The 22736-nt window shown below is 53.6% G+C and overlaps 8 protein-coding genes across 8 annotated transcripts; 3 read left to right on the top strand and 5 right to left on the bottom strand.

The window, feature by feature from the left end:
- Positions 1 to 42: 42 nt before the first annotated feature.
- On the bottom strand, positions 43 to 4284 carry BKA58DRAFT_303420 (uncharacterized protein; the record flags this gene model as incomplete). Its single annotated transcript, XM_046166968.1, has 2 exons — positions 43 to 1046; positions 1098 to 4284. The coding sequence occupies 2 exons, from the start codon at positions 4282 to 4284 to the stop codon at positions 43 to 45; spliced, it is 4191 nt and encodes a 1396-aa protein (XP_046030635.1).
- A 345-nt stretch (positions 4285 to 4629) lies between these two features.
- On the bottom strand, positions 4630 to 7592 carry BKA58DRAFT_350077 (uncharacterized protein). The gene is made up of 2 exons (XM_046168507.1): positions 7480 to 7592; positions 4630 to 7392 (listed from the first exon to the last, which is right to left on the bottom strand). Exon 2 carries the CDS (start codon positions 7374 to 7376, stop codon positions 4731 to 4733), a length of 2646 nt encoding a protein of 881 aa, XP_046030634.1. The 5' UTR covers positions 7377 to 7392; positions 7480 to 7592; the 3' UTR covers positions 4630 to 4730.
- A 1052-nt stretch (positions 7593 to 8644) lies between these two features.
- Positions 8645 to 9694, top strand: BKA58DRAFT_7227 (uncharacterized protein). The gene is made up of 2 exons (XM_046175801.1): positions 8645 to 9272; positions 9458 to 9694. Exon 1 carries the CDS (start codon positions 8744 to 8746, stop codon positions 9269 to 9271), a length of 528 nt encoding a protein of 175 aa, XP_046030633.1. The 5' UTR covers positions 8645 to 8743; the 3' UTR covers position 9272; positions 9458 to 9694.
- Positions 9695 to 10432: 738 nt separating this feature from the next.
- BKA58DRAFT_396116 (uncharacterized protein) lies at positions 10433 to 11580 on the bottom strand (the record flags this gene model as incomplete). The annotated part of the gene is made up of 2 exons (XM_046171340.1): positions 10433 to 11097; positions 11187 to 11580. The coding sequence occupies 2 exons, from the start codon at positions 11578 to 11580 to the stop codon at positions 10433 to 10435; spliced, it is 1059 nt and encodes a 352-aa protein (XP_046030632.1).
- Positions 11581 to 13378: 1798 nt separating this feature from the next.
- On the top strand, positions 13379 to 16322 carry BKA58DRAFT_463795 (endo-beta-1,3-glucanase). Its single transcript, XM_046174886.1, has 2 exons — positions 13379 to 15625; positions 15678 to 16322. The coding sequence occupies exons 1-2, from the start codon at positions 13788 to 13790 to the stop codon at positions 15835 to 15837; spliced, it is 1998 nt and encodes a 665-aa protein (XP_046030631.1). The 5' UTR covers positions 13379 to 13787; the 3' UTR covers positions 15838 to 16322.
- A 389-nt stretch (positions 16323 to 16711) lies between these two features.
- Positions 16712 to 17364, bottom strand: BKA58DRAFT_7197 (uncharacterized protein). Its single transcript, XM_046175788.1, has 2 exons — positions 17145 to 17364; positions 16712 to 17061 (listed from the first exon to the last, which is right to left on the bottom strand). Exons 1-2 carry the CDS (start codon positions 17201 to 17203, stop codon positions 16773 to 16775), a joined length of 348 nt encoding a protein of 115 aa, XP_046030630.1. The 5' UTR covers positions 17204 to 17364; the 3' UTR covers positions 16712 to 16772.
- Positions 17365 to 18542: 1178 nt separating this feature from the next.
- Positions 18543 to 20147, top strand: BKA58DRAFT_7188 (ferritin-like domain-containing protein). The gene has a single exon (XM_046175785.1). It carries the CDS (start codon positions 19042 to 19044, stop codon positions 19930 to 19932), a length of 891 nt encoding a protein of 296 aa, XP_046030629.1. The 5' UTR covers positions 18543 to 19041; the 3' UTR covers positions 19933 to 20147.
- On the bottom strand, positions 20148 to 22396 carry BKA58DRAFT_7187 (nonribosomal peptide synthetase 12). The gene has a single exon (XM_046175784.1). It carries the CDS (start codon positions 22265 to 22267, stop codon positions 20363 to 20365), a length of 1905 nt encoding a protein of 634 aa, XP_046030628.1. The 5' UTR covers positions 22268 to 22396; the 3' UTR covers positions 20148 to 20362.
- Between the last annotated feature and the right edge of the window lie 340 nt (positions 22397 to 22736).

Raw genomic sequence — 22736 nt, 5'->3', positions numbered from 1 at the left:
TACCGTCCTCCCGAACGCCTAATCAACACCATCCACTTACTCCTACTTGACACTCATCTCCAACCCCCCATCTCTCCCCTCGTTGACACGCATAATGCTCCGCATAGTCGACCTTGTGTTCTCCTTATCGCTGTTTCCACCATTCTCCAGACTCTCCCATAAACCGCCATTACCCGGCGGCCCCGAACTGAGACTCTCCCTAACATCGACCGCAGAGTCTATTATACCTAGACCCTGCACCCGCGACCCCAGGTCTTCGATAATATCATGGTGTCTCGCCTTCTTGGCTTTGTACAGCGTCTGCTCTACAGAACCAGGGAGGTAGATACGCTTGGCGCCTAGGGTGCGCTTGATATCCTCAAGAAGGACTTCCATGGGACAGATGTAAGCGATCTTGTTCTTTTGGCAAAAGGCAAGCACGTGGCCGACGACTTTGTGGTGACCGTTTTGTACGACCCAGGCTCCGCTGTCGCCGCCAATACCAAACCCGCCAGCAACGTGCCACGAGCGGGAGAAGGATTTGCGGTGGTAGATGCGGACGGCGGACATGACGCTGCTGACCATGCCCGGTTGGAGACCGGTTGTGCGGCCGAAGCAGTGTACCGACATGCCACCGAGGGTGGACGCGGGGGCTACGCCGTTGGGGTACTCGTCCTCTTCGGGTGTGTAGTTGCGGCGGTTGACCGGCTTCTCCAGCTTGGACGCTATGGCGCGTTGTTCTGGTGTCATGGTGCCCAGGCAGAAGCGGCGGCCTCCTTGGCAGATGTTATAGGGCTGGAGGCGATCTTTCCTGAGTTTGAGAAGCGCCCAGTCGATTTCGTGTAGGATGCCGTCGCGTTTCCAACGGCGGATGCCAGAAGAGGCGTGGACATGGCCTAGTTCGTGCGAGGAGAGATGGTCGTCGTCGCGGTCTTCTTCGCAGGGGAAGAAGTCTGCGCCTACGTCATCGATGGCTGGTTGTGTAATCTTTATCTCCTCGCCTTCCCCTGGCGCGATGCCGTCAATGTCGCCCATGGTTGCGTGCGAAATATGAGAATCTGCCATGTCTGAAACGGAATTAGCGTTTGTAACTTGTGTGAAGTGTCGGATCGACATACCCGCAGAGTCATCATCAGACTCAAGCTCACTGTCGGAGAAGTCGAATGAGTCAAGGTCAGCGTCATCGTCTTCGCTTCTCATGTCCTCGTCGTCCGAAAGTTCGAGATCCCACATTCCAGCGGGCTCATCCGACTCTAGATGAAGATCCGGTTGCGCACCCATTCCCATCAACCAAGGGTTGTTCGCTGCACTGGACAGCATCACATCGCTCGGATAGGGACTATCAGGCTCTTCGCCAACGTCATCCTCATCTTCGGACGGCGCGTCGAGTAGGTGATGGACGCTCATGCCAAGCGGCTCATCGTCGACCAAAATGACACCACCATAGGACACTGGAGGCAGGTGTTCACCGTTGAAGGCTCCAATAGAAGCCCCGCATAAAGGACGATCCTGATGGTAAGGGTTCATCACAGCCATGTCCGCATCGTAGGAGTCGGTGTTCATCATCGATCGATGGGGTGGCCTAGTGCGGCGCGAGGAACGGCTCATCTTCGACCGCCTGATCTTTCCTCTCCGGACCTTGAGGTCATACACGTTCTCATCAAAGCGGAAGCGACGGCTGAGAATGACTTTGACCTTTGCCACACTAGTACAGGTAACAAACACAGTAGGCTTGGCTTTCTCTAGTACTTCTCCGATGGCGACGAGATCAATGCTGACAGTCTCTTCAGAATCCTTGAGCGCCCGTTCTATCAAACGCTCAAGGCGGGGCAACATGGATGAGTGCCACTCTTCCACAATCTCAGGTGTAAATTTGACTGGGAAGAGACGAAGCTTCGGCCGAGAGATTGGCTCGATATCGGTCTCGATTTGTATAGACGAAGTGACGTAGCTCTCACTCGAATCTACCGTCCTACTCTGGATCTCTGGTTCAGGTGTTGGATAGCCAAGAGTAGCTTGCGGCCAGTGTCGCAGTCCGTCACTAACGAGTGCCGAGACGGTGTTATTACTGCGTTTCTGCTTTGTCTGGCGCCATGCCTTTTGGATGATGGTAATCTTGTCTTTGTAGTCTTGTAGCGTTGTGCATCCATTGGAAGGGGTGCGCGATTGTCGCCATGCACGCTGAATCGTTGAAGCGGCAGTCGCCACGCGCTCTCTGTACAGCGAAGAGTTATCGCTTGGGTCTTGCGAATTCGGTGGGGTTGCGACGAGAGTGCCTGATTCTTCTAGAGGATCTTTCTGTTCCCACTCCATCTCCGATGCTTCTTCTTTAGGGCTCATCATGCGTAGACTTTCTGAGATGCTCTTCCGGATGGAGTGTTGCGAGCTCCGTGATGGATTACGAGCCAATGAAAGATCTGGTGACTTCTTCGAGAGAGACTTGGTCCTTTCCAAGGCTTGCGTACCCTTTTCCAGTGCCCATCGCTTTGCGCTCCTATAGGATGGACTTGACTGGCCATCGGTGACGATTTGTGGCTGGCTCGCGCTCTTGCGCTTCAACGGAGATGCTTGCTGCACAGGTGTAGCGCCCGGTCTCAATTCGCTCAAGTCAAACCCGGGTTCCGACTCATCCAGCATGCAGCAGCGTTGCAGTCTGGTTAGGATGCGAGTGTAAACCTGCGGAACATCAATCGCATTGTCGCCCTTGACATCAGCTGCCCAGAAGCAGTCGCGCACAACCTGCATGTAGGCTGTTCCGCATTTGGAAGCGAGTCTACGGATGTACACATCTTCTATCCGTTGCTTGAAGTCGCTCAGGGTGTACTTTTGCTTCCACAGGTCTAGTAGAGGCTGCCACAATCCTATTTCGAGTAGCACCAGCCCCAAGCCATAGAGATCAAAGTTGGCATTGTACTTTTGGTCTTGACTTCCAGTGAACTTGGGGTCCTCCGGATGCCGGTAGATGTTCAGTGTTGGTTTCGCCTTGTCGGTGTCGATGTCAAAGTCAGAGAATAGATCGAAGGAACATATGACAGGCGATCGCAGCGAGTATTGCAATGCTCTGCTATTTGCAGACTGCCTTTTGCTCTTCTTGAAGACCATGATGTTGCTGCTATTGACGTCTTCGTGGAGAAAGTTGTCGCCGTGGATTTTGCTAAAGGTCAAGGCGAGCGTGAAAGCTAGACGAAAGCGGTCTTCAAGTGGCGGGGTGGCACTGTTGGGGTTGTGCAAAGACTTGGAGCCCGTCTGCAATACACTGAGCAGCGTCACTGGCTTGAGCTCGTCGACTGGCTTGTGGGAATCGGCTGGCCCAGAGTAGACTGAGGTGGGCAGCTCGAAGACCAGGCCAAAGCGCGGCTGCTTTGGATCTTCGAAATAGCCAAGGCACTTGAGGGTCCCGTGGAAGGACTGGTTGTTGGAAAGCTTTGTCAGTATTGACAGAAGGCTCTCAAGGCGCTGGGTGGATGGAGAGACTCCAGTGAGACGGTAGGCGGGGTCGTAACACGCGTAGTCAATCAAGACGCAAGTCTCTATGTCCCTGTTGCCATCCGTTTTCCAGGGGTTGGTGGAACTGTGGCGAGACCGCAGGCGGCCGATGACGCGAACAGAAGTAGTTCCAACACTCTCGTATGGCGGAGGCTCCTCGTCGGGGAGGATTAGGTCTGCAGGATCTAGCTTGGGTGGAAGATGAGATCTGGGGGTATGTGCATTCAGAGGGAAGGTAGCAGGATTGACGAGCGTCAGGTCAGAGGCGTTGTAGTCAGGCGACAAGAAGACAGGAGTAGATGTGCTGTGATGCGGTGTAGCTTTTCCTGGACTAATACCACGCTCGTTGCTTCTTTGGACTCTACGGTTTCGTGAGAGGTCATAGAGTATGTCGATAGAGGTGGTGAGGTCCTTGATGAGGTCCTCGTAACGTGACCTGTCGGCGGCCGCCCACGAGGGAAGGTCAGGCCGGCTCTTCTCTCCAGACATTGTCTTTCCCCCACCCGCAGCAGATGTGCCCGGGTGCATCTGTTCCGCCTCATCGAGGATTTCCTTGATGGTTCCGAGCACGCTTGTGACCGTCTCCGTCATGCCTGCCTCTTCCACGCTCTCATCGATGTCGACCTGCTTTCCTTTGGAGTTGTCGCTCCAGTCCACGCCCCATGTTATCAGCCGGTCCTTCTGTATTCTGAACTTGCGGTGCAGCGCATGCGACTCGGGCGTGTCTTTGGCATCCTGCTCCACGACGGCATCGCATGTGGTTTTGGTGTCGGAGTAGAGCTGTGTCAGGCGTCGGGGTAGTCGACTGATGGTCTCCATGGCCGCGACTGCCTAGGACGTGTCGCAACGGGTATTCTGACGCGCGACGAGCGAAGATGGGCGGATGTTAAGTGCGCGTGTGTAAAGACATGAAGGATGTTTGCAATGCGCCTGCCTGGAAGGTAGTCGTCATGGCGCAAGACCCGTGTTCAGCGTGACTGGGGTGCATTTTGGTGGTTGCCTACAGGCACCGCCTCAGCGCGCTGCCGTGGATGGGTGGGGGATGGCCGAAGCCGCCAATCACCTCGTCGTCATCTCCGCCTAAGCCTCCACCTGGCCGTCTTCGCAGCTTCGGTGCCAGGCCTCCATCACGAGGCATATTTGGTAGCACATGTGAACGTGAGAGTGTCGCTTGTGCGCAAATCGTGATACATGCTTTTATTGTACATTGTTCCCATTCGATGCCGCTATTTTCCATGCTCTGCAACCGCAAACTATGTACAGGCTTAGTCCTCAGTGAGATCACCATACTCCCACTGACCGCGGCGCTCCTCCTTGGCCACGTCCTGCTTCTTCTTCATGGCAGCCAGCACGTTGGGCGAGCGCTCCCACGGGCGCAGCTTCTTTGGGACCATCGCAAGACCTTCGCTGAGAATGTCGGCGTTGATGCTCTCCGTGCCGTCTTTGCTCTGGTCGGGGTTGTACAGTGTGACCCAAAGCATGCCGTCCTTCTCGGTGGCCTCGACTCTTGCGACGAGCTCACGGTCAGCTGTCTCCTGAGAGATGAAGCTGACAGCATCGGCAAGGTACTCCGAGTTGCCAGGGAGTTGGATAAACGCCAGCTGCGCCTCTACAGCCTGTGGCTTCAGCTTCGATGGCAGGAACTCGGCTTGTGAGAGAGGGCGAAGGCGAGACCACGGGATTGTCTCTGAGTTACCGTAGTCGATGTAGACAACCTCAGCCTTCTTGTTCTCTCGGTCGTTGCGTCGAATGCGCGCACGGTACCACTGGTCGTCGGCAGTGAACTTGGCTGCTACAAACTCGCCCGCCTTGGGTGCGTCTGGCAAGCCACTGCTATTTGCAGGGTTGAGGTGGAACTTGCTGAAGGCGCTCATGAGTGATGTCAGCGCTGATGTACCGCTGCCAATCTGTTGGAGACGAAGCCTTCCGTCGTCTTCGACGTGGGTGATCATAACATCGCGGTAGTCTGCCTTTCTTGACGGTGCGGCGTCGCCATTGGTAGGTTCGGTGGCTACCGCTGCCTCGCCGTCCTCTTCTTCTTGAGAAGGGTCGTAGTCTTGCCACAGGTTCTTTCGTGCGTCCTTGGCCTTCTGCTCAGCTGCGAATAGTTCGTTTGCATTTCCAGACTTCTCTGCTGAGTAGACATGTACAGTAGCCAGACCTTCCTCAACCAGCGTCTTCGCAAAATTCTCACGGTTGATGTACAGGGTGCCAATGAAGCCACCGACCTTGTCACAGTCCTCGACATCGATCTCGACGTCTCGCTGTTGGCAGCGGCGGTTCGCGAATTCATGAGCCTCCTTGCCGAAGGGTTCGCCCTTTTCGCTTTCATTTCTCGCTGATCGAGGTGCGCGGATACCGGAGAGGACGAAGGTGAGCTTGGCGTTCTCGCGAGGTACTAGTACAGTGAAGCGCGAGCCAGACTTGACGAAATCGACAATGGCTGGTACCTTGCGTTGGCGCGAAAGCAAAGTGAGTTGGCGCTTGGCCTTCTCAAGCGACTCCGAGTAGTCGACATACTGCTTGACAGAGGGCGACTTGTCTGACCAGAGACCCTTCTTTTCAGCTTGCGCGGTGGACTCGGCAAGGAGAAGATCGTCATAGATCGGGCTCCTGTCGGCGTCGTCTTGTCGGTGGCGGATGACGGAAGCCATACCGCTCTCTACAAGCATCAGACCAACGTTCTTGCCCGAGAAGGTGACTGTACACATTTCGCGCTCGTCATAGCCCTCAGTTGCCGGCCGCTTTCCGTCTACGTGGAACTTGACATGCTTGCCGATGAGCTTCTTGCGCAAGAACTCCTTGGCCTCCGCTACCCATGGCGATTGCTTGGGATCCGTAGGCTTGGGTTGGCGGACGCTGCTGAGGTTGATGCGCTTCTCCGCGCCCGTCTTGTTCCGGATGAAGATGGTGTCTGCGCTCTGAACACGGCTAACGGTGGCTTCTTGCTCTCCAGCCTTGCTGATCTTGGGCGCAACGTGTTCCTTGTATACACCCAGGCGGCCGTCCTTTGCCTGCTTCTCAGCGCCCCTGAGTATGCCCATCTTCTGGCCGAGGAGGGTGGTGTGGTGGTCGGTACATTTGGCCAAGCCGTTCTTGAGCAGGAAAGGTGTGATGCTGCCCTGGGTGGGATGCTTGACGTCTGCGACAATTTGGCCATTAGGTGTTGTTCCCAGAACCTCAACGAGGACTCCTCGCTGTAACAGCCTTGTCTCGACAAATTGTTGAGCGTCGTCGCCGAACGGCTCGGCTGGCTGCACCTTCCCGTCGGAAGGATTTGTTCGCTGTGTTGCGGGAGCGCGGACACCGGCGAGGAGGACCATTGTTTGTACGTGCTCGGTGGGCGACAGGAGGAATCGCACAATGAGGCGGTCGCCGGACAGGACCTTTTCGACAATCGAATCGATATCCTTGCCCTTGTTCTGCTCCACGAACTTCGTCGCATCACTCAGCTCTGACGACGAGTTGATCCTGCCGCCAGTCTCCGCCCAGAGGCCCTTGGAGTCTGCCCTAGCGCGTGCCTCATCTACTTGTAGTCGCTCGAGTAGGTTCGCAGCCTCATCCGAGTCTTCCTTGCGGCCGGCGTCGTCGCGCAGCTTCACCCAGCCCGCCGCGACGGCTTGTTGCGGGAGTATCTCCTTGTTCGGTGTGACGATGAGGCCATATTCGCGGTTCGCGCCCGTCGGGATCTTGTAGAGGACTTGGAAGCGGACGACTTTGCCTACAAGCAGACGGCGGAGGTAGTCGCGTGACTCGAAGGCAAAGGGCTCGTCTCCCTCTCGTCGCAGTCTCGGCGCGCTGACAAAGGCTAAGCTCAGTGTGCGCTCTGCTTTTGGGTTGTTGATGTTGTGGAGGACGACGGTATCGCCGGAGAGGACGCTCTTGACCTTGGCTTCGAAGAGGTTGCTCATGATGGACGTCGGATAGCTGCAGAACGCGAGGGGAGCTATTAGCTACTGTGTCCAAAGAGCTTCAGATGCAGGTGGGGCCACGCAGCTGTTCCCTTGCACTTACCTGCACGAGATACCAAAATGGGGTCAATATTCCAATGGGTGTTTATGGGAGACGCACTTGATGTGTGGAATGTATGCCAATTGCTACTTGCGGATTGGGAAGCTACGTGTTGTTATGGCGGGCAAATCTCGCCGTTGGTCTCAGGGACCTTCGGTGTGGGGTTCTAGGCGAATGAAGCTAGACGTCACTGCCGCCTTCCAGACTCCTTCACCACACTCAACTCTCAACACGAACACACGCGACAGTCGGTACGACCATCGAGCTTCACGTGTCAACCGCTGATATAGTGCCACGTGCTTTGAACCGTGGTTCCCATCATGGCACACATGCTATGACAGACCTTTTTGTAGGCTACGTTAGCTGTAACCCTTTCAGCATCTCTCATCAGGTGCACCGTAGGCTTTAGGCATGTCTTCGTCACTGATATCCTTCCTCTTATACGACCATGAAGCTACCTAGCTACCTTTAGACAGACAACTCGAGAGTGTCTTTGGATCTCGGACACTCGACCAACGTCTAAATGCCGTCCCTGCCAGGGGTTAGTGGACACCTCGACTACGCCGCAGACGTGCATTAGCTTGCCGCTTTGCTTGCAGTTTGAGGAAAGACCCGTCCGCGCATCCCTAACATGTTTTTAGCCGCAAACTCCAATACGGCAATTACATCCAGAGTCGCTAGACACGAGGCATCCTTCGCATCCATTGCCAGACGTCGCATCAACAATTCTTTGGCCTGTGCTGGTGGGATTTGTTATCACGCCTAGGCCTTGAGCCTCCGCAGATGCTGACATGGATCACGTGGCGCGTGAGCGTGAACACCCTGTAAAAGCAGAGGTCGAGCCGTTAACACCAACAACGTGCCCACCTCTACTTGGTACAGTCGTGGCTGAAGGAGGTAGATCATGGGCAGAATGACAAAATTACGCTCCTTAATCAGGCAAGAGAATTGGAAAGCATCATTGACTGAACACAGTTCCCCAATGTCAAAGACTTCCTCAACAAGATGGCTAGTGATGAGCAGTTGATGGCCTCTGCAAAGAAATTCAAATTTCTTCAAAGCAAATCAAAAAGAGATCTCATCTTGCCCTCTGAGCGCAAGCATGATTTTGGATGCTCGCCTCCATTACCAAAGCTATGGGAGTCCCTACCACCAAAGCCATACTGTGACAAGCTGGTTTCCATATCCTTCCAGAATTTTGAGCGTACCATGCGCGTAAGGCACCGCCCAACTTTGGAGCTCCAGCGGTGCCCTGCTGCGTTCAGCTATGATCATGGGTTTACACTCGGATCCTGCGAACATAAAGCATGTTTCGCCGTACCAGATGGAGATGCAAAAGCGGCTATGGGCGTCTGTTTTGGAATCGGAAGTACAAACAGCCGTCATGACGGGTATACCCTTGGTGATCCCCGAGCTTGGATCCTACTGTCCGGTACCGGCAAATCTGAACGACGAAGATTTTGACGAGTCTTCGGCGAAGCTTCCTTCTCCCCGTCCCTTGTGCGATCTGACAGACAGTCTCTATCAGGTATCTCTTGCTATGTCTCTTCCGCAACGGGTCAAGGCTTTCTGGGTTGTACAACGCTCGATCCCCGATGTGAACGAAGCGATTGAAGTAGCGTGTGAAATCCAAAGATGCTGGTGCTCCCTACCATTGACTCTCAGCTTGCAACACAGCCAACCAACAACCAGCGATCGAGGCGGATTACTGCATCGCATTCTCCTTGACTTCTACGTTCGACAAGTCCTATTATATTTATACAAACCACTTCTTTTCGGTTTTCAGGAATACTAGGGTAAAGTAGCTGCCACAGATACTTTACAAGATAACTAGCTGACTTATCGTTAGTACGTATTCTCTTAGCTATCACACGCAGGCGAAAATATCTTGGGGGTGATCGCGGAATTCCTCTAACATTCTTCTAAGACTTTGGGGTCTCCTACTTACTCTGGAGTAATGTTTGTGCTAACAACTTGATAGCAAGAAGTCGCGGAGGCCTAGATACAATGTGTCGATTCATCTGTGGCCATTATCTCCTATCAAAAGTTCTATTACCCTCAAGCGCTTACAGATACGTCACCCCTACAAAAGGACCTTTACTATTGGTTGTGTAAAAAGGACACTCTGTGGGCTGCTCTCACAGTATGCCAACGCATCAGACATCTTCGCCAGGCTAGCTCGAATGGTCGGTACCTAGAGCACCAAATGGTCCGGACACAACGAAAAAGTACTGAGCGCAAAGGTACAGCGGAATATCAACTATCTCGTCGCGAGATCGGGTCGTGGCAAAGCAGATGATCTCAAAGACATCATCCTGCTATCGTTGGCGCTGAACTGCGTACAACTACCCGAATCATCCCCAGGACGAATTTACGAATTACATTCCACCACCAAGAGAATAATGGCTGCTTGCATGGAGCAGCTGTTGCCACCCAAGCTTACCAACAGCGGTCATCAGTATGAACGAGACGACGATGAATCGCTAGCTAAGCGTAAAAAACCGTCCGCGATACGCCCCCCCTCCCAAACACTACGAGTACCCGCCCTGTCGCTTCGGAGCAAACGCTCAAACCGCTTCCGATAGCCTATGCGCCAGGAGGCCATGGAGGAAGTGCCAGACAATACCTCAGCGACTTTTCTGGGCTCTACGCAGAGTTTGCCGATAATCAGCCTGATCTGTACAGTCTCCATACTTTCAGTGGTAATATGGCGCAAGAATGGAATTGTGGACACCTCTGGCAGCTGTGACTGCTTTGTGTCTTTTTGAATTGCGGAATCATGTTCCGCCGGAGGAGTCGTACATAAAGGTAGTCGTTATAAATACGCCTGTTGTCTATGTAGCATGGTGCAAGGTACAAAACTACGCGCTCCAATCTTCAGTCTAATATCTCCACCGTTCTTTTTCCACATAGTTCATATACGGATGTTTCATCACATACAACGCCCCCATCCTACTTACTCTCGCATCCCCAGAACACTCTCCAACACACCCATGGTATGTTTCCAAACCCTGTCCCTGGTGTCACTCTTCCTGAGCTTCGCATAACTAACTTGCTTCTTCTCATCACCCCTTTGGCCCACCGCATACGCACCACCGCCCCTCTCCCTCGTACTACTAAACGCCACATCAGCCACCGTCTTCCCTCCCACGTCAACGCCCCGCGCGGGATACCGGCTCATGCACAGAAACACCATGACCTCACCACACACCGTTGGACTCGTCATGTACCATGCCATGAATACCTTAGCCACGCGCCACAGCACGCGAAACCAAAGAGGATTTGCCTTACTTAGGAATGTTGGACCGTCAACCAAGCCAGGGTAGACATGTACAAAAGCGATCTTGCCAGCGTGTTCCTCAGCCAGTGCCTCGAACATGAACGTCTTCATGAAAGAGACGTGCGTGCGGACTGATGTGACGCCATGCTTTTCCGGCGTTGGTGGGCCGATAGGAAGGGCAGACGGGGAGATGGAGTCTTCGATTGTGCCTGCGAAGACGGAGATGACGTGGGCGCCAGTGGGGTTCTGAGAGCGCAGTAGGAGCGGCGTTAGACCGAGGATGAAGCGGATGCGAGAGTAGTACAAGAGGGAGACTTGGGTGTCGAGGCCTTCTTTTGTTGCTGGTGGGGTTGGTCAGTTGGGGCGGTGTGGATTGTGATTGTTACGGCTCACTTCTTGCTGGAAGCGAATGAAGATAGAAAAGACCTACGTGGTGATGGTGCGAGTGGTGACTCTGCTTGCGTCATGTAAAGCAAATCTATCCTTGGTTCTCCTCCGTTCAATGGCTGCTCTTCTTCATGCTTTTTGATTTGCGCACATATGGCGTCGACTTCGCTCATCAGCGCCAGGTCGTGGGCTCTCATGAACCGCCATTCTGAACCTGGGCTTGTGGAGCGCACTTCTGCAAGCAGGGCTTCTGCGCGTGAGGCGTTGCGGCCGACGATGTAGACGCGTAGTTTGGATTTAGAGTTGCGGTAGACGGAGGCAAAGGCTTTGGCGATGTAGGATCCGATGCCTGAGGTTCCGCCTATGATGGCGATGACGAGAGGGGGGCCGGTGGTTAGGCTGACGATGGTGGTGTGGATTGTTGAGTGGGGTGGCATTGCTTCAGAAGATACCGTAAAATGTAATATTTGGGAAGTTAAGATGGAAAACTTGGCTGAGTTGCAAGAAGAGAAATATATATACGCAAATGTTTCTCGATACTCTTCTTCCCGTTTTATCATCAAGGCTGGCGTCCTCGTTGTGATGATGGAGATGTCTGAATTAGGAAAATCATGCGCCAAGCGATACACCTTCTGGGCTTAGACTCGACGAGGCGTCCATTCTCCCAGTTGCCTTCCAATGTTATCGTGCCGTGAAGATACAATCGGAGGTTGATTACGCCGAGACATGTACTTTCCCTTGCTCCAACTCCGAGGAGTACTGGCTATTTGAAGCCGTTCACGTATGAGGTTGTATTTGCGCCATGTCCGTGCCGTTACGTGGACGCGTTCGTGAGCAGATATTGATCATCAGGTCAACTCTTCACATCATAGCATACTCAACGATGCTTGTACAGATCGTAAAAGACTATGCGGGGATCGCAGACGAACTGATAAATACAGGATGGAGCGCGAACATTACCCGAATTTCTAGGCCCAGAAATGGAAGCGTGGCGATCTTCTAGCACATGCAGGTCAAAGAGATGATGGAAATCTGCCTTCGCAAGTATCGAATTCGACCTTGAACGTGAAAGATTGTGGACAGAAGTTAAATTTATCTGGGTGAATCGCCCTAGTTGCTTTTGTGGGCAATGTGAAACATGGTCCGGCTTACCATTGAAGCTTGGCTTGCTGCAATCGGTGAAATGTGGTTAACATAGACATGAGAACGTGCGAAGATGTATTGCGCGGCGTGGTGCATGTAGGCCAATACTGTGACTGCAGAAACGTGACGTGGTACATGAAGTATGCAGCGGGCGAGAGGCTGGGAGGCTGCGCGTGTTGACAGTCGAGCCAGAGAAGTCGAGGCTGCTAGAGTCTGGTAGGATGACTTGACGCTGACGCGGCGCCGAATGCACGGCGGGATTAGATTTGCTCAATGGCGCGGGGTAGGAGCGAGTGGTGAGCACCACATGCCTTATCAGCCGGGGACCGATGGCGATCTTGATGTGGTGTTTGTGTTTCACCACGACGGTCAGATCGCTACAAGGGCGTTGGATGTCGCGCATGCCCAGGCTGAGACAACGACGTTGAATGAGCAGGTGGGAGTGCGTGAAAAAGCCGAAAAGACGAAGGCGACTATGAGGCTATGCAGCGTTGAATGCAGACTAAATGGGTTAAAGCAGGTCGCTCCAGATTCCACGGTGGAGCCGTTTGCGGTAGCGGCTGACACGAGGAGCTAGGAATAGAACGTGGAAAGAATGCGGACAAGACGTCCATGACAGTTGCAGGCAGCGGAATCGAAAGCAGACGACATGCAAGGCGTGCAGGATGAGCAGGGGATTAAAGGGAGAATACCAGAGAGGCTTCGCGGCAATAAACGTGAAAGGTCCAACTGATATGGGAAATTGCCTCTGGCCCACCCTTGCTTGCACTTGCCGTTATGGATGGGGCTTCCCGCGGCTGCGCCAAGGCCTCACTGCAACTGCTTGTTCTGGTTGAGGGCATATCGCTCTTGCCTGCATTGGGCGCACAGGCAGGCGCGAGGAAACACAGCGCAGGACGAGGCAGGCACGAGGGAGATCGTGATGTGGACGCGTGCGATGCAGCGCGACAAGGCCGGCGGAGGCGCCAAAAGGGCCATTGTCGGAGGGAAAGGCGGGCAGTCGGTATAGGCGTTATCTTGTCGCAAAACCTGTTGAGTGTGTTTGGGGCTGGTGCATTGGCGGAGACGTCACAGTGGGTTCTGTGGTGGTTTCCTGGGTGAATTAGCGGGCTAGCGCCTCGAGCAGTCGCAGCCGTCAGCCTCTGTTGTGCCAGCGCCGTGCTACCCGACTAACACACCTGCATCATCTCGGCCACACGACGACTCCGACTTTCTCTCCACCACTGCGACCGCGCCTGCGCCTCTGCGAAACGCTGCCTCTGCATTATCTTTTTCGCTCGTTCTGCCCGGATCCCTGCGAGGTCCCCAGCCGTGAAGAACAAACCACCCAGCCAACCGTGTTCCGCGCCGCAAACACTAGCCAGGCCCAGCGATAGTCCGCCTCCATTCGATCCGCAGAGCGGCGCGCCGCCGTCCGCTACCTCCACCAAGCGTTGCCCGCGCAGGTTGTTTTCGCCTCTGCACGCGAGGTGTGTAGCAAAACCTCGAACAAGCACTCACAATGGCTTTCCAGCAACCCCAGGCCTGGCCATTAGGACAGCAGAACGACTCCCTCCCGTCCGACGACAATCCGCCGCCTCCGCCAGCCCATCGCACTCCTGTAGGCCTCCACGCCCAGCGCCAGTATACCGACCCCAACAACTACTCCGACTACTCGACCCCAGGCGTCACTCCCGGCTCAGACAACATGGGCGAGACTGCTCCGGGCGGCGGCATCAACGGCATTGCCAGCGGCGTCGCTTCCTCCCACCCACGCGAGAGCGGCCTCCACGCTGCACGAGGCATGGCTGGCCCAGGACGGCCCATGGGCGTTCCCAACAGGAACTCGCAGTCATCACCCTTCAATGACCCCAATGGTCACGACCAACCCATGGTTCCTCGCCCAATGTACTCGCAACGCTCCTACGGCTCCGGCGCACCACTGGTCGGCGGCATGTACTCGAGTGACAGCTCCATGTACAGCATGCCACACTCCCCCCACAGCGGCGTCCCCTACGCCGACACGCCTTACAACCGCTACTCTTCGTCCGCCCAGAACCTCGCGCCGCAGATGGGCCAGATCAACCCGCTCGATGTCGACAACGATGACGACTGGGGAATGGGCCCAGACCACAACTCTCCACAGAACAAGCGACGCTCTTTCGTGCCATTCGGTGGCTCGCGGGACGGCAGCAGTCGCAATGGCTCGCCAGGATCATCGATAAACAACGGAGGTGTTGCTGCCGCTGCCGGCGCTGGTGCTTTTGCTGCCTCACGCGATGGTACCAAGTACGACGCCGTGCCCATGGTCAACGGAAGTGGGGAGCTCGTCCCAGAAAAGGTTGCAAGTTGGAAAGCAGAAGACGACTTGAAGAAGAGGAAGAAGCGCATGTGGATCGCAATCGCCATCATCACCCTCATCCTCGCAGGTGCAATTCTAGGCGGTGTCCTCGGTGCCACCGTCGGAAAGGGTGGCGGTGCCAAGGACGGAGCTGCTAAGTCTGCTCAATCTGCTGACGATATCGCCAAAGACAACAAGGAGGACCTTGGCAAGGACTCTTCCGAGATCAAGGCCTTGATGAACAACGCCGATTTGCACAAAGTGTTCCCCGGCATGGATTATACTCCTCTGAACACACAGTACCCAGACTGTCTCCACGTCGGACCATCGCAGAACAACATCACTCGAGACTTGGCCGTCATGTCGCAACTGACCAACTCAGTCCGCTTGTACGGTACCGACTGCAACCAAACACAGATGCTTATCCACGCCATCGACCGCCTGGAAATCAAGGATACCATGAAGATCTGGCTTGGTGTATGGCTCGACAAGAATGACACTACAACAGAGCGACAGATTTCCCAAACATGGGACATTCTCGATGACTATGGCTGCGACTACTTCAAGGGTATCATCATTGGTAACGAGGTACTTTACCGCAAGGACCTGTCTGAGACTGAGCTGCTGGGACACATTTCCGATTTCCGCAAGAACATCTCGGACCACAGCTGCCAGTTGCCTGTCGCAATGGCTGATCTGGGTGACAACTGGACTGGCGACATGGCTACCAAGGTTGACATTGTCATGTCAAACGTTCACCCCTTCTTTGCCGGTGTCGACGTCAAGGAAGCGGCTGCCTGGACCTGGAACTTCTGGCAAACCCACGACGTGTCATTGACCGCAACCCAGAATGACATCCACCAGGTAATTGCCGAGGTTGGCTGGCCATCTGGAGGTGGCACCGACTGTGGTGCGGCGGACACTTGCGCCGGAGGCTCTGTTGCCGGTATTGACGAAATGAACCAGTTTATGGAAGACTGGGTTTGCCCGAGTCTCACTAACGGAACAGAGTACTTTTGGTAAGTCTTCGTGTCACCCAGCTCTGATAGACTGTCGCTAATGCATCCCCAGGTTCTCAGCCTTTGACGAGCCATGGAAGATCCAGTATAACGAAAAGGGCAAAGAGTGGGAAGACAAGTGGGGTCTCATGGACGTCAACCGCAAACTGAAGCCCGGGCTTAAGATCCCCGATTGCGGCGGCAAATCGTTACCCTCGACGTACGACAACTAGATACGACACGAGCGCGTATAGCATCCCTTCTCATACGAGTTCTTGCATGACGGCATGGCGTTGGCGGGCGTTCTTCATCTTCGGCATCATCGCGGCGACTCTTTGCGACCGCTCTACCGATCTCTTTCCGCGAATTGTATACTCGGGGCGCAGTTGTGCCCTTTTTTCTTTTTTACTCCCTCCTTTTGCGGGCTTGAATCCCACACCAAAGTTCTGGAAGTGGATTTGTCTGGATGAGCCCTATATCGAGACATGTTAGGAACTTTACGTTGGATAATCTCAGGAGGGAAGGAGCCCTCTACTTGTGTATATATACGATTACCGGGATGTGATGAAACCGGCTGGCTATTGTGTGCGTGTGGGTTTGTCAAGGTCTCAAGGCCTTGTGCTGATTTGTCCTCCGCGCTTTGTGGGTTACGGAGGCGAAAATCTATGAGCAGCATTGTAGATAGGGCATGTACAGGAATACAAATGCAAGAGATGTATCCTTTTGACTTTCGCTTCCGTCAAAACTTATGTTCCAGGGCCGCGTCATGGAGTTGCGTCAAAGTTTGCCCCACGGGTGGGTGTGTGTTCATGTGGGTATGAAGGATGGCGTCAGCTGTATCCACCAGGGATGAGTACAACAACCCCGTCACTGTTCGAAGGTATGGAGAAAAAGAATTCATGAAGCGAGGATGATGACGACTTAGTAAAGGTACGTGCTTCATGCGTGACAACGGCAATTTTCGAGCCGAGAAGTCATTGTACATTCTTCCAACCACTATTAGCATTACATACTATCATCTGCCCTATCTCTTCCAAAAGGTATTGACTAGAAAACACAGCTCGTACATCCTCCATGTCGAGGCCCACGACACCCGAAGCACCAAACATCTCTTCAACTCCATCCCACATCGCCATCATCCACGTCAAAATCCACCACCGCAACAATCTTAAGCCATAAGCGCAGCAGCCAATCCACCAAACAGGCCAACAACAACACCGCTCATCATGTTTGCCGACGCCGCACCAGTGAACTCCGGCATCATTCCTGTGCCCGTGGCGCTACCCATCATGCCTGTTCCGTAGCCAGGCATGGTGACGATGCTGGGCTTGGTCTCGTTGGCGCCTGCGGCGCAAGATGGCACGGCAACGGCGGAGCGCGTTACCATGACATCGGCGGGTGCAGCTGAGGGGCAGCCGGGCTTGACGGTCAGAGTGGATGTAACGGCTGGGGCTTCGCTGTTGGGAGTGTTAGTTTGAATGAGCTTAGGTTGGACTGTGGGGATAAAGGTAAAAGAGGTAGGGATTGAAGGTTGACTTACGCAGAGACAGTGCTGGCAAGCAAGACGGCAGCGCCGACGAAAGAGGTAGAGAACTTCATTGTGTAGGTATTGTGGTGTTGAAGGTAGGAGTTGTTTGTGAGTTTTGTTTCGATCGGGAAGGACCGGTAAGATATAAAGATATGTCAACTATGAGGAAAGCGAGGGAGAAACAAAAGGAAACCGAAAAGGAACGCCCTTCGACACCCTTCTTTGTACTTCATCCCGTTACCTATCGCCTTCGAGCACGCGCACAGTTCACCTCCCTAGTTGTCTTAATTTCAATTCTGACCTAAGGACATATCGAAACGCGGCAGTTATCACTGGCGTCCACCAACCAATACTCCGCATACGGCCTCATCCGTCCTCCAAACAAGCTACCAGTCACATCACCAACTTACCAACTAGTCTACTTCCATTCCAAACACAAGTGCCAACCCTCAAGCCGAAATCCCGGTCGATGAATTCTACTCTGATCGGATCAAACGTCTTCCGAGAAAACCAGTTGATCACGTTCCCGCGCCCACTTCCCGCTGCATCGGCCATATATCCCACGAAGAGAGTGTTGATCAGCAGGCAAATAAGTTAGCAAAGGCGCAGCGACAACAAACATCACGGCAGCTAGACCTAACTAACCTGAACTTAAGGCGTCACTAACGGGTTCAAGTACGGAGACAGACTTTACCGTCGACAGTCAGGGCGGCTAGATATTAGATCAACGCATGGTCTGTACCTGGCTAGTCAAGGGTAATTGGCATGGAAGAATGTGGAGGTGGGAAGTTCCGTTTGCGGTTTTTTGGAGGCGTTTGTACTAACGGTGATGATTCCGGGGTCGTGGTCTTGGATACCTTTCCAGATGTGAATTTCCGCAGAGATAGAACCGTTATTGGAATCTGGACTGGCCTATCAGCGACTCTGCGCATGTCATTATTTCGACTGCGATGAAAGATGCAGGAGGTGCGACTGGATAGACGCTTCTCACAGCATCGGCAGGGCAATCACGGTCGCTGTACAGCTTACATCACGTAAAAACTCACCTCAACATCCCGTCCACAAGTCATATCCACCGACATTGCCCCTCGGAAGCTCACCTTTCCATAGCACCATCACGACCTCCCCTGTCTATCCATTTGCGATCTGCATCTCACCCAAGCCACGTTCTCCGCGAGCTCAGGGAAAAAAACCTTCCGCAAAACATGTAGTCAAAAGATGACAATTGTACAACCTACTCCCCTTACTAAAAAGGTCAAGATTACCTAGGCACTAGTCCCTCGTCGGTATGGTTTTGCAGTAGCGCGACGTCATTCCTGAGCTTAACCGCACTAGCGCGTGTCCGGATGATGAAGGTTCCGTGGTACACAAACATGACTAAACGACTTACCGCGATTTTCTGCGGGGAGCGGCGCTCTTGGACCCTTGTTAGTTGTTCAGGCTCACGGAATTCACACTAACAGCCCTTGCTGCAGTGCTCGATCAGGAGATACTGATCGTTGGTCTCGGCCTGATTTGGGGTTGACGGCGGCCTTAGTTGGAGTAAGTCAGGTTAGACTAATCGAGGGCGCAGGCAGCTTGGGCTGTGAGATCGCGACTGGTGCCGGATGGAAGCATGTCCGTCTACGGGATGTTTTGTGCCTAGCTCATAGGTTTTGGGAGATGAGATGATGAGGTGGTGCGCGCGAACGCTGGAAGAGGGGTAGTAAGCTTTTGGTAGATGTGTTTACGGGAGATTGAGGCGGAGAAACAGAGGTCTGGAGTAATAGACACGGGAGGTATAAGACAGGATTGATGCCGCTGGTTTAGAAGAAGTATCTCACAGTTCACCAAGTTCACTACTCTGAGCATCTACAGTCTTTCCTCACTCTCGATTACTCGGTTTTAATTACTCAACTCCATCATCATCATGAAGTCCACCATCGCTGCCATCGCTGCTCTTGCGGCTGTCTCCACCGCATCTCCCATCAAGCGTGCTGATGGCGTAACTGACGGTGTCATCCTCAACTACGCGCTCACTCTCGAGCACCTCGAGGACACCTTCTACCGCGAGGCCCTCGCCAAGTTCACCGTTGAGGACTTCAAGGCCGCCAACTTCTCCGAGGAGGCCTACAACCGCATCAAGACCATCTCTTCCGATGAGGAGACCCACGTCTCTTTCCTCACTGGAGCGCTCAGCGCTGCTGGAGCCAAGCCCGTCGAGGCCTGCACCTACGACTTCGGCTACAAGGACGTTGCGTCCTTCCTTGCCACTGCCAGTGTCCTCGAGGGCGTTGGTGTCAGCGCCTACCTCGGTGCTGCCGCCGACATCATGTCCAAGACCTACCTCACTGCCGCTGGCTCCATCCTCACTGTTGAGGCCCGCCACTCGGCATACATCCGCAACACTGTCGGATCTTCGCCTTTCCCCGCTCCCTTCGACAACCCCTTGAGCTACAACGAGGTCTACACCCTCGCTGCGCAGTTCATCAAGTCTTGCCCCGAGACCAACGCTCCTCTGCCCGTCAAGGCCTTCCCTACCCTTGCTGCCTCTGCTTCTGACGGAAGCATGATGATCAAGGCTGGTAGCAAGGTCATGCTCGCCACCTCTGGCTACAAGGTTGACGGCAAGGTCTACGCCGCTTTCATCACCGTTACCGGCCCTGTCTTCGTTGAGGCTACCATGGTCGAGGGTGGCTTCGAGGTTACCGTTCCCGAGAAGGGCATTGCTGGTCAGAGCTACGTCGTCCTTACCAGCTGCAACACTGCTGCTACTGACGACACCATCATTGCTGGACCCGCTGTTGTTGAGGTCATGTAAAGACTGTTACTTTATCGAGATAACTGGTGACCTGTAATCGCGGCTCTAATATACAGCAGCAGCTTTAGTAGTGGTACTTTCTAAATTGTAATTTTTAGTATTCATTTGCCTCCCTCCGCGATATCATGAGAGTTCCTATGTGATACTAATTCACGATGATAATATTCGATAGTCTTGTTACATGAATAAACGAAGCGTTGCACGACGATGCATATAATGTGCATGTGTGGTGATTATCCAAACCCGATCCTGGGAAGTGTCAAAACGAATACAGAATGTAATCGCAGTTCTACTGCGACGGAAGAGCCTGCTCTTAGGCCGAAACTGAAGTCGAAGTCGAAGTGAACATAACCGAAAAACAGCAACAGAAACATCAATCCAGATAGCAGAGCACATCCATGCTCACACCAGGATAAACCAACAGTAGCGTCTAAGAGTCGAACACAGCGCCATATGCAGCACCGTCTTTCGCCTTGACTTTCTCAACAATCTCCCTCGTAACCATAGGGTTGCTTACAATCATCACAGCCTCTATTCCATACTGCTCTTTCATGAAATCTGCTTCGAACGCCAAGTCTGGTCTTCCCTCGCGTGAGTCGAAGATCTTAGGCTCGGGATCCACGTTACGGATGATATCCTGGACGAACTGCCAATGTGCCGCATCAGGATCGTACACGCACCACATAACCCTAATCTGTCTGCCCTGTTCGCGCATGCGCGCAATGGCCGGTGAGCATAAGAGCGAGATTAAGGGCCCGATCCCTGCGCCCGTAGCCACGAGAAGCAGGGAGTTGAACAGTGGAGCGAAAGAAAGGAAGTTCTTTGCGGCGGGTTTGCGAACCCAGATGTGGGTGGGTGGAGACTTGATCATTGCCTTTGTCCAATCGCCAGCTTGGGAGATGACAATGTATGCGAAAGGGTTGTCAGAAGAAGGCGAGCATGGGATGGTGGCGAAGGCGTGCCATTCGAGGACGGGGCTTAGCGAGAAACGTGTTGTAGACGTGTAGGGCATATTTTTGTACGGGAAGGTAACCTTGACTTCGCGGCTAGAAACGGGCTCGGTCGTTATTGCCACCCGGCGTATACGCGTCCATGGGAGAGCTATGAGGAAAGTCGTGCCGGCTAGGAGCCAGAGGGCGGCGTTTGCGTACAGCGGTGGGCGATTGGGGTTGCAGCTCGACACACCTGCGTTGAGCCACAGTACCAATAGTGCTGTCCATCCACCAAAGCGATGCGTTTGCTCGAATGCGTCGTGGAACCTTACGCGCAGGTGTGGATGTGCTAGTACGCAGATGCACAAGATGGCTAAGAGGAAGGCGTAGCAGGTGATGATGTCGGCCCACATCCAACCAGTAGCCATGCGCTGCCTGGTGTGTTCGAGGAAGTGGGAGGTGTCCAGGAAGACAAAGCAGCAGTACCATAGAAGCGCTGAAATGGAGCAGCCAATGTGCAGTCCGCCGTAGTGGTGGAAGTCTGCGATTATCTTCCGGAGCCATAATGGTAGGCTTACTGGAGTTTTGGCGACAAACGAGAAGCTGACGTTGATGAGATCCTCCTGGCGGATGAAGACGGCGGCAAAGATATTGGCGGCGGCAGCAATCAGGGAACCAGAGATGGCGGGATGATCGTGCCGGTTCCCTCTAATCATGACAGCGAGCACTGCGATATTTACAGCGAAAGTGAGCCCGATGAGTATCCGGTATGCTGTAAACCAATGCAGGCAGACGTCTCGCACTCGATGTCGAAATTTGATCTTTGGCTTCGATAGAACCGATGATGACGTTAGTGAAGACATGGTGACTGTTGTCACAACGCCGATATCTTTCTCGTCAGTCAGCTTCGTCAGTGGCACTGTATAGTTCTCCATGTATTCTGCCGGGGGAGAATGTTTTTGAAGTGATGCTGATCGAATGCATGGCTGATTTATAGTGCCTAAATGATTGAAGGTATCTTCGCGACTGCTGTGTATGTTGGTTTTCGCGTAGCTAACAAGTGGCTCTTGAGACGGCTCTTGAGATGTCTGGGATTGGCAACCAATGAGTGTGTGCTGAGTGGTAGCGAGATTCTGATTGATATATCCATCTTCGCACACGCTGAGTACAGAGGAGCTGGAAGGGGTTCGGGCGAGCGAGCTTTTGAGCAAGTTAAGTGATATGTCTGACTGCTCGATTGCGTGGACTGGTTGGCGCTTTGACTGATCACTCGTGTCATGAGTGGGTGGCAATTGCGTGCTTTCTTGGCAGCATTTGACCAAGTGACGTAGGTTTGCAAGTGTATTGGTAAAGGGAAGAGATGGAGTTCGGGACGAAGCGGCTGAAGGAGGAGAGACGGCCATTTCTGTGTGGTAGTGAAAATTCTATGCACAACAATACTCTCCGCCCGTCCCGTCATCTTATACACTGCAATCCCTTCCATCCTGCCGTCTGTTCACACATAAGGAGACAAGTGCGATCCTGCACGTTGATGCTCGATGATCTGCTAAGCGCACCTGGTAACAATAGGCTCTAGCGCCGAGTCAGCACTGCTGCGAGCTGCATGCGAGATCAGGGGAATTGGATGCCCACGCCACATGCTCGCAGTTAAGCGATCGTAGATGTATTCGCTTTTAGCTCGAGCAGCTAAATACAATATCATTGTGCAGCCTTTCTCAAATCCTCTCGCTCAACAGATCGTAAAGGCCGTCTTTGCCGTCGATGCAATGCACATGTACCTCGTCTTCTTGAAAATAGAAGCTCGCGTATGTCGTTACTGTGGAGAAGTTGTGATATTCAGACTGTTAGTCAGCCAGATCTTCTGCCTTCCGA

Source organism: Alternaria rosae, assembly GCF_020736505.1.
Source record: "Alternaria rosae strain MPI-PUGE-AT-0040 chromosome Unknown BKA58scaffold_1, whole genome shotgun sequence".
NCBI lineage: Eukaryota > Fungi > Ascomycota > Dothideomycetes > Pleosporales > Pleosporaceae > Alternaria > Alternaria rosae.
Note: the sequence above shows the minus strand (reverse complement) of the source record. Positions and strands in the feature narration are given on the sequence as shown.

Bases quoted from the DNA above. Each gene is read 5' to 3' on its own strand.
- BKA58DRAFT_350077 (XM_046168507.1), bottom strand. From the start codon at position 7,376: ATGAGCAACCTCTTCGAAGCCAAGGTCAAGAGCGTCCTCTCCGGCGAT.
- BKA58DRAFT_7227 (XM_046175801.1), top strand. From the start codon at position 8,744: ATGATCATGGGTTTACACTCGGATCCTGCGAACATAAAGCATGTTTCG.
- BKA58DRAFT_463795 (XM_046174886.1), top strand. From the start codon at position 13,788: ATGGCTTTCCAGCAACCCCAGGCCTGGCCATTAGGACAGCAGAACGAC. The intron at 15,626-15,677 runs GTAAGTCTTCGT...ATGCATCCCCAG, and splicing joins AACGGAACAGAGTACTTTTG to GTTCTCAGCCTTTGACGAGC.
- BKA58DRAFT_7197 (XM_046175788.1), bottom strand. From the start codon at position 17,203: ATGAAGTTCTCTACCTCTTTCGTCGGCGCTGCCGTCTTGCTTGCCAGC. The intron at 17,062-17,144 runs GTAAGTCAACCT...CACTCCCAACAG, and splicing joins CTTGCCAGCACTGTCTCTGC to CGAAGCCCCAGCCGTTACAT.
- BKA58DRAFT_7188 (XM_046175785.1), top strand. From the start codon at position 19,042: ATGAAGTCCACCATCGCTGCCATCGCTGCTCTTGCGGCTGTCTCCACC.
- BKA58DRAFT_7187 (XM_046175784.1), bottom strand. From the start codon at position 22,267: ATGGCCGTCTCTCCTCCTTCAGCCGCTTCGTCCCGAACTCCATCTCTT.